The sequence below is a fragment of the Balaenoptera borealis genome (genome assembly GCF_965194805.1).
Source record: "Balaenoptera borealis genome assembly, chromosome: 5".
NCBI lineage: Eukaryota > Metazoa > Chordata > Mammalia > Artiodactyla > Balaenopteridae > Balaenoptera > Balaenoptera borealis.
The window spans coordinates 114,515,988-114,530,451 of record NC_138862.1 but is presented as its reverse complement, the minus strand read 5'-3'; the positions used below and the strand labels follow the sequence as shown (position 1 = coordinate 114,530,451).

The 14,464-nt window shown below is 38.5% G+C and overlaps 1 protein-coding gene across 1 annotated transcript in view; it reads left to right on the top strand.

The window, feature by feature from the left end:
• LOC309629927 (uncharacterized protein) overlaps positions 1-12,624 on the top strand; it is a 179,407-nt gene extending 166,783 nt beyond the window's left edge. The window contains exons 4-5 of the mRNA XM_082394539.1: positions 4,328-4,411; positions 10,305-12,624. Coding sequence (XP_082250665.1) covers positions 4,328-4,411; positions 10,305-10,592 — 372 coding nt within the window. The 3' untranslated portion in view covers positions 10,593-12,624. The remainder of the gene's footprint in view (positions 1-4,327; positions 4,412-10,304) is intronic.
• The last annotated feature ends 1,840 nt before the right edge of the window (positions 12,625-14,464 follow it).

Sequence of the window (14,464 nt, the reverse complement as noted above, 5' to 3'; positions counted from 1 at the left end):
TTTATAGCACAAAGAATAAATCTTAATGTATACAAATTTTAAAAAATCATTTAGGAGTTTGGGGGAATCCCAGAATGGAATGCAGAAACTGAGAAAAGAATTTAAATGTATTACAAATCCCAGTTGTGGGACATTCTGCAAAATGTCTGACCAGTAATCTGCAAAACTGTCAAGGTCATCGAAAACAAGAGTCTGAGAGACTGTGAAAACCAAGAGAAGCCTAAGGAGACATGACCATTAAATGTGATGTGGTATCACTGATGAGATCCTAGAACAGGAAAAGGAAATTAGAACACAGTTAAGAAAAATAAAAGACAAACTAAGAACTGGGAGAAAATATGTGCAATACACATTTCTGATAAAGGACTTCTATCTAAAATTATACAAATAACTCTTAAAACTCAACAACAACAAACAAGAACTAAATTTAAAAACTGGGCAGGGGTACATTAAAACTCTCTGTACTATATTTGCAATAACTCTATAAATCTAAAACTGTTCTAAAATAAAAGTTTATTTTTAAAGAATTCTTAATAGTTTCATATCCACTTAAAAAACAATCCAAATATAAGGTTTCATTTCATGTTAGAATAGACAGGTTGGGACAAAGCAATGAAGTTCATTTATGTTGCATTATTCCCAAAGAATGAGTGATAGGCTCCTGCCTGTTTTATTTTTCCCTAAAGCCAAGGGATATGTGTGTGTTTGGGGGTGGGGAGAGGACAGTGGAGGAGATAATATATAACATTTTTTTTCAATTTTATTATGCTGTTTTTTCACTTTTTAAATTTCTAAAGCCAGAATGTATTCTACAATAGATGGGAAGATTTAATATGGTAGAGTTTTTGTTTAGTTTGCTTTGTTTTCCTTTCTGAAAAGCAGTTACTAAATCAGTTGTGTATCTTACAATCCATGCTATTTTATAATTGAAGAAAGATGGTATATGAACTCCATACAAGTGTAAAGAAAAATAATGTCCTTCGTAAAAGAATCTTTTGGTTCCTGTTTCAGTTCATATGACAGGCTAGCTTTTCCCCGAGGAGGAAGTTTCATTTGTTTATTTTTATACTCACAATGGTACTTCGTGAGTGCACAGGTCAAGGTTTGCTGAACACAGTTTTCCACTTTACCTTTAAATACTGTTTTACATGCATGTGCCCAAGGCCTTCTAACTGTCACCAGCCAAGTTAAGAAATACTTCAAGCTGGCGGTAGCTAAATGGCTTATACTTTTTGGTTTCATATCAAGCCTGTAGATAATTGAGTGTGATATTTGGATAATATCAATACTGAAACCTGTCCCAAACCTCAGCAAAAGTGCAAAATAGTTGAAATTTGCATTAGTTGCTAGGCACACTCTCTTATACATGAAGATAACCATCCATTCTCTCCTCCTTAAAGCCCTTAGCTATCCATGTGACTCTTTGAAGTGGATAGCCTTCTACTCCCCTCAGGGAAAGATTTTAATTTTCAAATTTCCTCTCTGAGTTCTCTCATCTATAGTTATTCTTTTAGAGACTCCTCCATACCTTCAGAACTTACAGATATGATCGTTGACAATGTATTATTACTAATATATTAATACAGGGGTCAGCAAATTACTGCTATGGGCCAAACCAGCTTGCTGCTTGTTTTTGTAAATAAAGTTTTATTGGAATGCACCCACACTCATTTGTTGAGCATTGTCTATGGTTGCTTTGGCTCTGCAGTGGCAAGCAAAGTTGAGTATTTGCAACAGAGACCACACAGCCCAAAAAGTCTATCTGGCCTCTTACATAAAAAGTTTCCTGACTCATGTTTTAATCTATCATTTGTATTGGGATATAGGAAAAGGGCCTTGTAGAAACAACCCATTAAGCAAAAGTTGTGATAATAATGTTGAGATAGAGTTTATGAAATGGAGAATTCTGAAAGTAAAGTCAGCCAGTATTTCGGCAAGATATCGTACCCATATCATGCTATATTTAGGACTGAGATTGAGAAATATTGGTCAGATTGCAGCAAGATTCAGTGAATTTCATAAATGTTATTTTCTAAATAGTTCATGTGAATCCAGATAATGATCATGTAGTGGTGTACTTTTTTTTCTTTCTTTCACTTTTTTTTCATTTTTAATGACATTTATTTGTTTTCTTTCTAATTTTACAAAAAATGCATGTTCATTGCAGACAGCTAGAAATACATAAAAGCATAAAGTAAAAATTAACAATCATCCATTATCCCCACCTGCCAGAGATAATTGTCATTAGTGTTTTGATGCATTTCCTCCCAGTATTTACGTATTTTTTTAATTGAAGTATAATTGACCATGATATATCTAGTTACCATCTGTCACCATACAAAAGTATTACAATATAACTGACTCTATCCCCCGTGCTGTACATTTCATCCCTGTGACTCCTTTATTTTGTAACTGGAAGTTTGTACCTCTTAATCTCCCTCACCTATTTCACTTATCCCCCCAATCCTCTTTCCTCTGGCAACCACCTGTTTGTTCTTTGCATCTATGAGTCTGTCCCATTTTGTTATGTTTGCTAATTTGTTTTGTTTTTCAGATTCAACATATAAGTGAAATCATATGGTATTTGTTTTTCTCTGTCTGACTTATTTCACTTAGCATAATACCCTCTAGGTCCATCCATGTTGTCACAAATGGCAAGATTTCATTCTTTTTTATGGCTGAGTAGTATTCCATTGTATATCTACCACATCTTCTTTATTCATTCATCTATTGACAGGCACTTAGCTGAATATAATATCCATAGTGTGTTGTGCTGTGTTGTGCTGAATGTTGAACTTTCAGAGAAACTCACAAATTGGGGCATGTCTAAAGGAAACCAACCAGAATGGTGAAGAGCTTGAAACTGTCACAAAAGTAAAAGCAATAAGAAAGGGACTATTTAATCAGGTGTCTTCAAATGTTTGAAGGGATGACCTAAAGTTTTATCCTTGCCTGTAACACTGATCTTTGGTTCAAGATTAAATAAGCAAGCAAACACACAAACAAAGGAATAAAGAAACAAACAAACCATTATAGTTGACTCAAAAGAGAATTAGCTGAATTAGGTGTACATTCATTATCATCAGGATGATAAAAGCAAGACAATGAACAGTCATTCAAGAGTTGGAAGTTAAACTAAGTTTTTCCTAAGATCCCTTCCCTAGAAAATTCTAAGATTCATAATTCTTTAGATTTCAGATGCTGTGATGTTGATGTGGTTTAAAGGAAATGCCTCACTACAAGCATCTTTCCATAACATTCCCAATTCCTTCATAATCTGGCTCCTACCCACATATCTACCTTTGTCTTCCAGTATACCAGACTTGCATCTCACAAAACTGGGGACACTTGATCATTTCTTACCTACAAAAATAACAATTTCATAGTGTTAAATCTAATAATATAAATTTTCTCCAAGCATGCTTTAAGTACTCTAGCATCTAGGCCTATGTGGTTCCATTTCTTCAACATGAGGTAATTCTCCAAGACATTCTCTCTCCACTTCTGCTCATCTAAAGACTACCTTTCTTTTAAAGTTCTGTTTGTTCATTCATCCATGAAGACTTCTTTAGTGTTTCCAACAATCTGATTGTATCTACTTCTGCACAGCTTTAGGATTTTTCACCCAAGACAAATGATAGTATTCTATATGGTTATTTGCCTTTTCCTATAAAAGCCCTTGTTCTTATGAGTGTCATAACCCAGCTTACACCTTGCTACTGTGTGCCTTGCCACACATTAGGGGATCAACATATAGCTGCTGATGATAAAGCTAAAAAGTCCCAACCACAATGCCTCTGAATCGAACTGATTCTGAATGAAACAATATAATGAGATAATTCCTCACAGATTCTCTGACCCATGACTCACTATGAAATGTGATTATTATACAGTTCTCATACTTTGCAGTTACCAGAGACAAAGCTGAGCATTTGTAGGTACATGCATATTAGGAAGGCTTTTGGCAGTGCTGTTACTGAGGTTGTTTGTGCAGAATTATGAATTAAGTAGTTCTGCCAAGGCAGATCTAATATTCTTTTCTGTGCAATGAAGTAAATCTTCAGTTTCTACATTCACTTCCTTTTTCATCCCTTTCTCTCTCCAAAATTTGTTTTGCAAGAACACTTTAATGCATTTATCTTTTTCCCTCAGCTTGTGAAATTAGTCATCCCTGGGATGCATAATTGAGAGGTGTCCTATTACACCCATGGGATTACAGGCTTTATGAATCACTCTGACATGAGAAAAATGTTTGTATAAGGAACACTAGATTTATGTGAAAAGGGTACAAAGACTTTTTAATAACCCTGGCTCTCGGTTTGGGCAGGTCTACAAGGGAGAATTTCTATGCATGCAGCCTGCAAATTACATATCGCTGGCAACATTTAAATGTGAAAATACCCTCATGCAGGTAGGTGCTTTTTAACTCAGAATTTACAGTGCACATTTTCATTGGTTTCTCCCCCTCAGAAACGTAAGACTTTAACACGTTGGAAGGGAATGTCTTTAAACCTCAGATCAGTGCGTGGCAGACCTTTAAAACTGGAATTACAATTTCCGCAAGCATAGGGACATATGTGGTGTAGAAAAGAAATAATTTTCTTTAAAGAAAAACTAGTAGGATGAGTTGCCCAAGAGTGAATATGAAATGCTCTGCAGATCTTTCAGAATGCCACAGCAACTTTCTAAAACTTGGATGGTTAGCTATATTCTACTTGAAATCAGGTGTTTTGTTTTATTAGCCAGAAGTTCTAGAGTTCTAAATTCATTATGGTCAAGACATTGTGTATGTGTGTATTTGTCTGTGTGTGTGGTGTTTATGATTTAATTTACATTCACTGAAATTAGTTTTAGGCTATTAAGAAAAAAATTTGAGAACACTGGTGGCTCCTTGTTAGTCAGGAACCACTGGAATTTCACTAAATGATTTTTAGTCTAGTGAGGTGCTTTCTTAAATGAAATGGCCAATACTGGTGACTTGGAGTTTTGGACCTAAGAAAAGTGTGGTTTGTGGTTAAAAACCCTAAGACTTCTAGTTCTCTAAAAGGTCCTCTTTGGTGCTCCTTTTCTCTCCATCTTGCTTTTGAAGTGTTCTAACACATTTACTTTTCAGAAACTGCTTTCATGAAAATATCTGAAGCTCTTTCACATAAATGGAAATGAATCATTGAATAAAATATCTGAGCTGCAATGGGGATTTGAATCCCATCGAATCCAACTCCTTTATAATTCTAGAGAAACAAGACATAGTCCAAAGAAGTTGTATGCAACCAAATTATTGAATATCTAGACTCATGAAAAGTATGTCATTCCTTCTCACCACTGCCCTTTTAACTCTGTTGTATCAAATACTTCTTCCCTGTTCTGGAATAAATCTTAGGTTGAAAGTATTGCTTTTCCAGCTCCTATTAGATATTAATGAATAGTGTGAGTGAATAGTCTAATTTTTCAGCCATTAAAAAGCTTAATGTTTGTTTCTCACAGTTCTGGAGGCTGAGATGTCTAGGATCAGGGTGCCGGTCAATTTGGTTCCTGGGTAGGGTACTCTTCCTGGCTTGCAGATCGGCACCTTCTTGATGTGTCTACACCTGGCAGAGAGAAAAAAAGCTCTCTCTCTTCCTCTTCTTGTAAGATCCCCAATCCAAATGAATTAAACCCCACTCTTATGACTTCATTTAACCGTAATACCTCCTAAAAGCCCTGTCTTCAAATAAGCCCCATTGTCACTTTGGGGGTTACTGCTTCAACAGGTGAATTTGTGGGCACGGTAGGGATGGGAGGCATAGTGCAGTTCATATCACTTCCAAAGCTTCACTCTTTTGTCTAATTCATAACTAAAGTTTTGGGAAAGGATCAGCTTTGCTCAGGTCTATTTGATTATTCTTCCTGGCTTTTGCATTCCTCTCCCATCACAAAGCTGTTCTTTTTATCTGGGGGACGGGGTAAAAAAAAAAAAAAAAAGAAGGGGAAGTGGTATCATGTAGTTCTCTCTTAGCTGTCCATGCATGTGGGCAGATCTTCAAAAGTTAGTAATTTTTAGGGTGTCTTTGAGGGTTCTTCAAAGACACCTGCCATTATCAAGAGATCCCGCTGCAGACTCCATGTGGCATGATGTCCCCTCTAGTTGACTGTGTATGACACCTTCCTCAGTCCCTGCTTCCAGACGTCCCATAGAGACCCTCCCTGCTGTGTCCCTTGCCCCTCTAATGACCTTCTTATTCCCGCTCCCTTTTCAGATAACTCAAATCCAACTTTCTCTGTGTGTCCTCAGAAATATCTACCTAGCTTGTGAGAAAGAAACAATAATACTGTTCCAAGCACTTAAGAAACTCCAATTTATTTTATTATCACACAACTTCTTTGAATTCTTTCCACAGAACCACATAAAAATTAGTTACACAACAATGAACACTCAGTAAGTGGTAGAGGTGAGATTTGAACTAAAGCAGAAGCACTTCAGAACATACATACTTAACCACCCTACGACGCTGAGGGAGCAACCAGGGGTGTTTCTTTCCCTCTAAGTCTGTCCTCACTCTGTCCTCTGAGGCAGCTCTAGTCTCAGTTACCTTTCCAGGCATAAGTCAGGAAACCCAACTCAAGGAGCAGGTGCTAGGCTCTGCGAGGATTCCCTAGGAGCCTGCCTCACCAGATGTGTGTGAAAAGTACCACCTGCTCTCCCTTGTGAGGAAGAGGAGAAAACCAGGATCATAATGTCTCTGAAGAAATTCTCCTTGATGAACTCTCATGGGGTCCATGTAGTTTTGCTGGGCTAAAGATCAAGGAAGAAATTTGGGAACCCCTCATATGTAAATCCTATTCTGGTGGCCTAGAACCTCCCATTAGAACATCAGGGTCCTTGGTACCTGACACTTTCAACTTTGAGGTCTCAGCTGAAACTGCCAAGAGAGGAAACATCCCATTTTAACATTCTATTTAGCAAATTGCTCAGTATCATACAAACAGCTATTGCAAAGCCAGAAAGTTGTCACCTGTCTCGAAACAAATTAAGTTATTAAATCTTTTTTATTAGAAAAATATTTTTTTCAGGGATCAAACCTAAAGGGTAAAATGGCAATGTATGTGGGTATATTCCTGTGGGGTGTTTATGTGTATGTGTTTAATGTCTGCTATCCTTTCTCCCTTCTTCTAATAACAGCAACCTGATTTTCTTCTAAGGAACTTCTCTGCCCATACCTTGGGCTATGTAATTCAGGCAAGGTTTTCCCACTTCCCATAGTTCTAGGGATGGATATGTGAACTCAGTCCAGCCAATCATCAAATTCTATTTCTCTGACAGCAATAACTGGCTGAGGGGTTTACAAGGGACATGATTTAGTTCAGTGAGAACTTCCTTAGACTTCTTCTGGAATTTTGGGAAAACAAGTGCTTTATTTATTCTGGGCTTACTAAACTGGTTGAATCTAATTGGTAGTCAATTTTACCACCAATGGAGATGACCTACCTAAGTAAGAAGCCAAAACATAGAAAACAGTCCAAAAAGAGAAAAAGAATCATGATGGCGTAATCAGAAACACTAGATCCAGTCATGTCAGATGCAAAAGACCTGAAATTTTCAATTGTATTGAATTAATACATTCATTTATCAATCAACTCGCAACTCAAAGATCATAATCAAGTATTGTTTTCAACATTAGTGAAAGATAAACAGTTTTCACAGGGACTGTCATTAAGTGTTGATTGATCTTCCTGACCCTCCTGAAATCACATTTCACATACAGTTGATTTCCCTATGCCTATGCCCCAGACACCATCAATGCCCCATCTACATCTCTTTGGTAATCTCATTTGTTCAGAACAATTGGCTTCCACCTTCAAGGACCCAAGACTCTTTGCTTGAGGGTTTCAGGCCATGAAAGATTTTTCTGCTCATTTGTTGATAGGTCAGGATTTCTGGGCAGTTTATGCCTCCTGGGAGCAGTCCCCAACAAATGACTGTCAGAAGGTAGTAGATAAATACCCTAGTTCCCTCACAACTTATCTGAGATGACACACAGCCTACCAGAGGTCCCTACCTAGATTGAGCCACTATACTCACAGAGGTAGCCTGCTCAATAATAAACTATTATTATTGGCTTCCTTTTTTATCCTAATTCACCAGTTGCCACTTCCATATTGGTTTCTTGAGATCACCTCCCAAATAAACTACGTGCACTCAGGGACTATTTGGGGGAAATTCAATCAGAGACACTTTGCCTTGGCTATATGTCCTCCAACACACATACATGTGTAGTGGTGATTATTCATACTATCACCGTACATAGACAGACATCACTACCCTTGGGTTTCAAAAGCACCTCAAGTACCACTTCACCCCTGATCTATCTCACTGGGGCAAGTGAAATGCAGAGAGGATCTCTTTAGTTGTATCCTTTTCATTTTTGAGGCTCTTAACCACTCTATACATAGGAGGACCTTATCCCAAGACAACATCTTATCCTGACTCCCATAATTGTCCTAACCTAGACAGACACTAAGACAGAGGAGTGAGACAGGTAGCCCTCTTAGAGAAAGGAATCACAGACTTATCCTGAACCTCTGAAAATCAGAGACTGTTCCTTCCTACCTAAAGGAAATGGGACAAGAAGAGATTTTCCATAAAATTTATCATGCATTTTGGGATAATTTTTTTTTAATTCTCCAGTTCTTTATTTTTAATTGAGATATAATTGATATGTAACACTGTGTAAGTTTAAGATGTACAATGTGTGGATTTGATACATTTATATATTGTAATATGATTACCACCATAGCATTATTTAACACATCTTTCACATCGCATAATCATCATTTCCTTTTTTGTAGTGAGAACAATTAAGATCTAGTCTCTTAGCCACTTTGAAATTTATAATACAGTATGGTTGGCTATAATCACTATGCTGTGCATTAGATCTCCAGGACTTATTCATCTACTAATTGCAAGTTTATACCCTTTAGATTTTTCAGGCTTTATCCCACTATTAAATTACCAGAAAGCAAGTTACCTGGGTCCTGACTAGATCCTATGATCAATTACATTCTAGGACAATTTTGAAAGTAAAATTAAAAAAAAAAGCGAGTGTGATATCATAAGTAAACAACAAATCTCTCTTAAACCTTTGTCTAATATGACTGGCTTCATGGTGGGCCTCTGCTGACATTCATAGGTCATGTCCCATGCTAACATTCATGCCCAGTCCCTGATGTTCTGCTATTTAGATGTCTTGCTGGCTCCCAGGGCCAAAGCTTGTAGCTGTTGAACTCACGGTTCATTTTTTGGCTACAGTGAGGCATGCTGTCTCTCTACCTTCTTGATTCAGTTTCCTCTCAGTTCCTGATGGACATAGAACAGTATGCCATGTCTCCATCTTCAACATAGCCTCCTACTTGGCAACCCACCAATCACCCGTGCTCTCAACTCACTGTCCACACTACGTGGGACATCAAAGAGGCTCTGAAGTGACCCTAGAAACTCTGTGTCTGACCATGTCACTCTGTCCTCCTAAATGAACCAGGCTGCCCCATGGTGGTGTGGATATCTCACACAGCAATCTCCTCCTTGGTACACAGCTACGAAGAAGGGGAGTAGGGCAAGAATACACTGCCCTTGGTATTACCATCATTTACCAAGCATACTGCCTTTCTCTGGGTCAAAGCTGGAAGAGGAAAGTCTGGATATAGCATCTGACCTCTTGGAAACATTAATATATTTTCCATTTTTGCCTTTCTAAATACATGAACTAATAATCTTGGCACTAATAGACCTAAAGTATCCATCTGCTGAAGGAAGATTAGAATTTATTACAAAAGGAAACCATTTATTACATTGAGAATAAAAGGAAGGAGATATTCTGCTTCTGATATGCAAATCAGATAATGCAGTAAGAAAAGTGCCTTGTAAGCCAGGACACTGTCTTGAAAAATGATCACCTAAACTTTTTTCATCTGTTTTCTTCACACTTTTGCATTTCAATAACCAAGCCTGAAGGATCAGAATTTCCATTCAGTGTAGAGAAAATACCCCTGTCTATTAAGATTTGAGAGGAGGTCAGAGACACAAAAGAGGATGAGACAGAGGGGAAAGCTCCCAGCTGATGGCCAAAGAAAGGGAGGTGGGAAGATAACAGAAGAGGAGAGAGAAGACATATTGATTGACTAGAGAGCAAGACTGTCAGACATGTTCTTAAGACTTTTTCAAGTCTTGAGCTTTGATCATCCGTACCAACCCATGACCTTGCCAGGCAGAAGGGGACCCTGAGATTAAGCTATTCTGATCACCTTTGTTTTCTATGTGGCATAAAAAGGACTTGGACATGATTGAGTGTCTGGTATGGAGTTTGGCAGTTCGGATGGCTTGGACAGAGACAGATGGCTTTAAAGAAAGAGCTACAGAACAGACCACCAGATGGAGCCCAAGTGAGCATCACAGCTTGACATCAAAGGGGTCTATGGTACCATCAGGGACTGAGGTGAGGCTGGGCCCCCATTTCTTTATCCCACCCACTGGACTTTTTCCAAGCTCTCAGAAAAACCACCCCACCCCAGCTGCAGATTGGTACAAATTGCTAAGTGGAGAAGCAGCAACAAGGTAGAAAGAGAACATTGCCCCAGACACAGAGGTGGAGGACATGGGGGGGGGCGGTGTGGGAGCTGTGGGAGCTGTGTCCAAAGATAGCAATGCTTCTCTCTCTCACCCCTCACCCCAGAAACTTAGTCACCGCTTAGGAATAAAAGCAAAGGAGAAAAGGTGACTCAAACTGAGCTTTTCTTTTTGACAGAAAAACTGAGTATTAATTTACCTAAAGGAATTATATACATTATCTAATTGGGTTAAGTTTTAAATTGGCTTGGGTATTTAGTAATTTCTTTTCCCAGTCTCTGGTGGATGAGGGTTATCTCTGCCCTTATGAGTTATAGCAAGAATTAAATTTTTGAATCCTATTACATTAGGATTCTCTCTCATATATATTAGACTCAAAATCCCATCCAATCACTTGCTCCTCCATTTCAACAGCCTAGATAAAGAAATAAAACAGGACATATGCTGCAATAAGTGTAGTTTGGACTGTTTTTTAGGAATAACGAAATCTGCCTCCAGATCCTCATTAGCTGCTTGATGAGCTGAACCAAGCAATGGGGAAATCTTCACAGTTAAACATTTAGCCTGAGGCCCACAAGGCCAAGTTCTTCTTGCTTCTTTTTGTCCTGACAGCCTCCTCTTCCCTTACCCTATTGATATCTTTAAGTAGTGGGCTATATAAACCTTTATAAGACACATAGCACAATCCAATCCCTGTGTTAGAGGAAAGAAAAGAGAGGTACTCATATAGGTTTAATTATATCATATATCCTATTTATCCTTCCTATTAAAGACTCAGTCAAGGGCTTCCCTGGTGGCGCAGTGGTTGAGAATCCGCCTGCCAATGCAGGGGACACGGGTTCGAGCCCTGGTCTGGGAAGATCCCACATGCCGCGGAGCAACTAAGCCCGTGAGCCACAACTACTGAGCCTGCGCGTCTGGAGCCTGTGCTCCACAACAAGAGAGGCCGCGATAGTGAGAGGCCCGCGCACCGCGATGAAGAGTGGCCCCCACTCGCCGCAACTAGAGAAAGCCCTCGCACAGAAACGAAGACCCAACACAGCCAAAAAATAATTAAATAAATAAATAAATAAATAAATAAATAAATAAATAAATAAAAAGACTCAGTCAATTTTGCCCCCCCCCAAGTCCTTATAAGGAGTGAGGACATGACCTGTACACTAGGTTGCAGTGGCTCTGCTCCCTTCCTCTCCTTTCTGCTTTTTCTTTAAGACATAACCAAGAGTCCTCCCTGAAGATTTTGGTTGCTAGAGCAGTGTGGCAACACGATCCTCTGCTCACTACCTAAGAATATTTGCAGGAAAGTTGCATAAAGTTGAGTCCTACGTGTGATTTTACTTCAGTCGTGAAAGACTCCATGAAGCAAACTTTGTGCACACTTTTTTCCATGCTTCTCAACTGGGGTATGAGTTTTTGCATGTGTGGGAGTGAGCCAGCAAGTGTGAGAAATCACCAACTAACATTTTCCCAAAGAATCAATTATACTTAAAGACTTGAATAAAAATCATTAAATTCACATGAATTTATGCTGAAGCAGCACTTCCAAGTAATTTCAAACTTGAAGTGGGCAACTTCAAGCTAAAGTCCCAAACCATCCCACACTCTCTCCCACCCCCTCCCACCGCCCTCCATTCCTCAGAGACACAGGCTGTGCCCATCCCCTGCCAAGCGTCCTCATTTCGTAGAGATTAGAAGCTTTGGATTTCTTTGAATAGGCCCAGACTCAAGAGTGAACATATTTAGGAGTAGAGTTGCTTTAGGGAAATTTTCTACTACTATAGTCCAACAGTGAAGCTAAGTCAGAATTTGGGGCAGCATATTATTGTATATACATTCAAGACAATCTGACCTGCAGGTTCTTGATACAAATTCTCAGAGGCAGACTTCTTGAATATTTAGATATAAATTATCCATATTCAGTGAGCTAAGCAATACCAGTTAGGTTTTGAAAGAAAGAAGATTAGAAATTGTACTTATATAAACTATATTATTATTTGGGCCTGACTGTGTGTGTATGTGTGTGTGTGTGTGTGTGTGTGTGTGTGTCCATTTTCTACTCCAGAGTGGAGATTGTTCTGCAAGCTACCTACCGGCTTGGTTGAAAAGCTTTGGAAACATGAGTGCAGCTCCAGTCATAACATTTAGACCTTCATTTCAATCCCATAATAGTTAGCTTAAGTAATGTCTAAATATTTCTTTAAGCCACAATATCCTATTTTCAGCAGTGGACTCTAAATCATAATACACTGTATTTGACTATATTCTGACTTGGAATAAGACCCTGTGTGGAATGGTTGTGAGCTCCTTTGAGATTTGTTAACTACACCAAGGTATAAAGTAAGACTGGCAAAAGGAAATATGTTTGAATCCTTGCTCTGATGGAATAATTTAGAAAAAAAATGTTATCCGTATGCTCTGCATCTGATCTGGTTCTGTCTTCATATCTGCTTCACACTGAGCAGAAACACCTCTGTGCCTATTAAAAGGCCAAGAGCTATCTTTGAATTTACAATGATGTGCAATTAAGGAGAAGTTATTTCAGTTACCAAAAAAATACAGTAACTCAACTGGTCATAGTTAAGAAAGTGTATAAATTCCAAAGACATTCAAAACATCTGGCTTTGGATGCTTCTCCCTTCCCATAATTGATGTGTTAGCTGTTCATGGGTGAAAGTACATACAGCACATCTTAGTAACATCTGTTTCAAGTTAGGGTTAATTGATTTCCATTTGTGTGTGTGTGTGTGTGTCTCTCTCCCTTTTTTTTTTTCCCCCAAAATATATTAGAAGATACAGATCAGGGAAAAAAGTGTATTTGCAGACAAGATTTTCAATTTCTATGCATGCTTTAAAAGAGAAATATACAATAAATAAGAAACTTTCTGGAATTTTTCACTATACCATTACTCAATTGTGAAAAATTTCTCTGAAATCATAACTGAGACTTAGTGAGTGATTAGTATGTTCTAGTCACTCTGTTAAGTACTTTACACTCATTATCTTTATTAATCACAACAACAACAACCTCATAGGGTCAGCTTTTTTCATAGACGTGATTTTTGAATGTGAAAATAACTTGCCTAAGGGCAAAACTCTAGCCAAAAGAACAGCCAGGATTCTCACATAAGTGGTTGATACCAAAGCCTTCCTTGTATAATTGTACTAATGAATTATAAAATGCCATAGTGACCAAGCTATGGCCTTGATAGTGCTGTGTGCGGCGTCTTACACGAGATACTTACAGAATTATAGAAAACTTACAAAACTAGCTGCCACAGTCCAAAGGCCGTCTCGCAATATTTGACAACTTATTGGGACTGAATTTTTATTCCAGTAGTCTACGTGACTTTTCACAAGTCTCTAAAGCTCTCAGAATCTGGGTGTCCTAAGGTAACCTGGTTATACCTGGCTGACGTATCCAGTAGGATTGTTACAAAGGTCCAGGGAGTTAATCTGTATTGAAATGTTTTGCATACTCTAAAGGATAATTTTGCAAACTGTTAAGTCAAAAATTTGCTTTCCAGAAATGGTAACAGATGTTCTGAGTGGAAATGGTTCCCGGGCAAATTAGTTTGGGAAACTCTGCATACTGTGGTAAATATCCCCTGTGTAGAGGACATGTGTTGTCTTATTTAGAATCTCTGCCAATTCTTTTCTGGTCATGAGACCTATGCTATTGGGGCATTTCTCCCTCCTCCCAGTACATGGTGCTGGTGGAGTTGCTATTCACCCAGGGAAAACAGCAGGACACACAACCTTCATTTTTAGTCTCTGCAAGAATCGTGGCATAACAAGGTCTAAGCATGTGAACCCAGAGCTGCTGGCAGCCATGCCCTGCTTGGTAGAATCAACCTGCAGTATAGA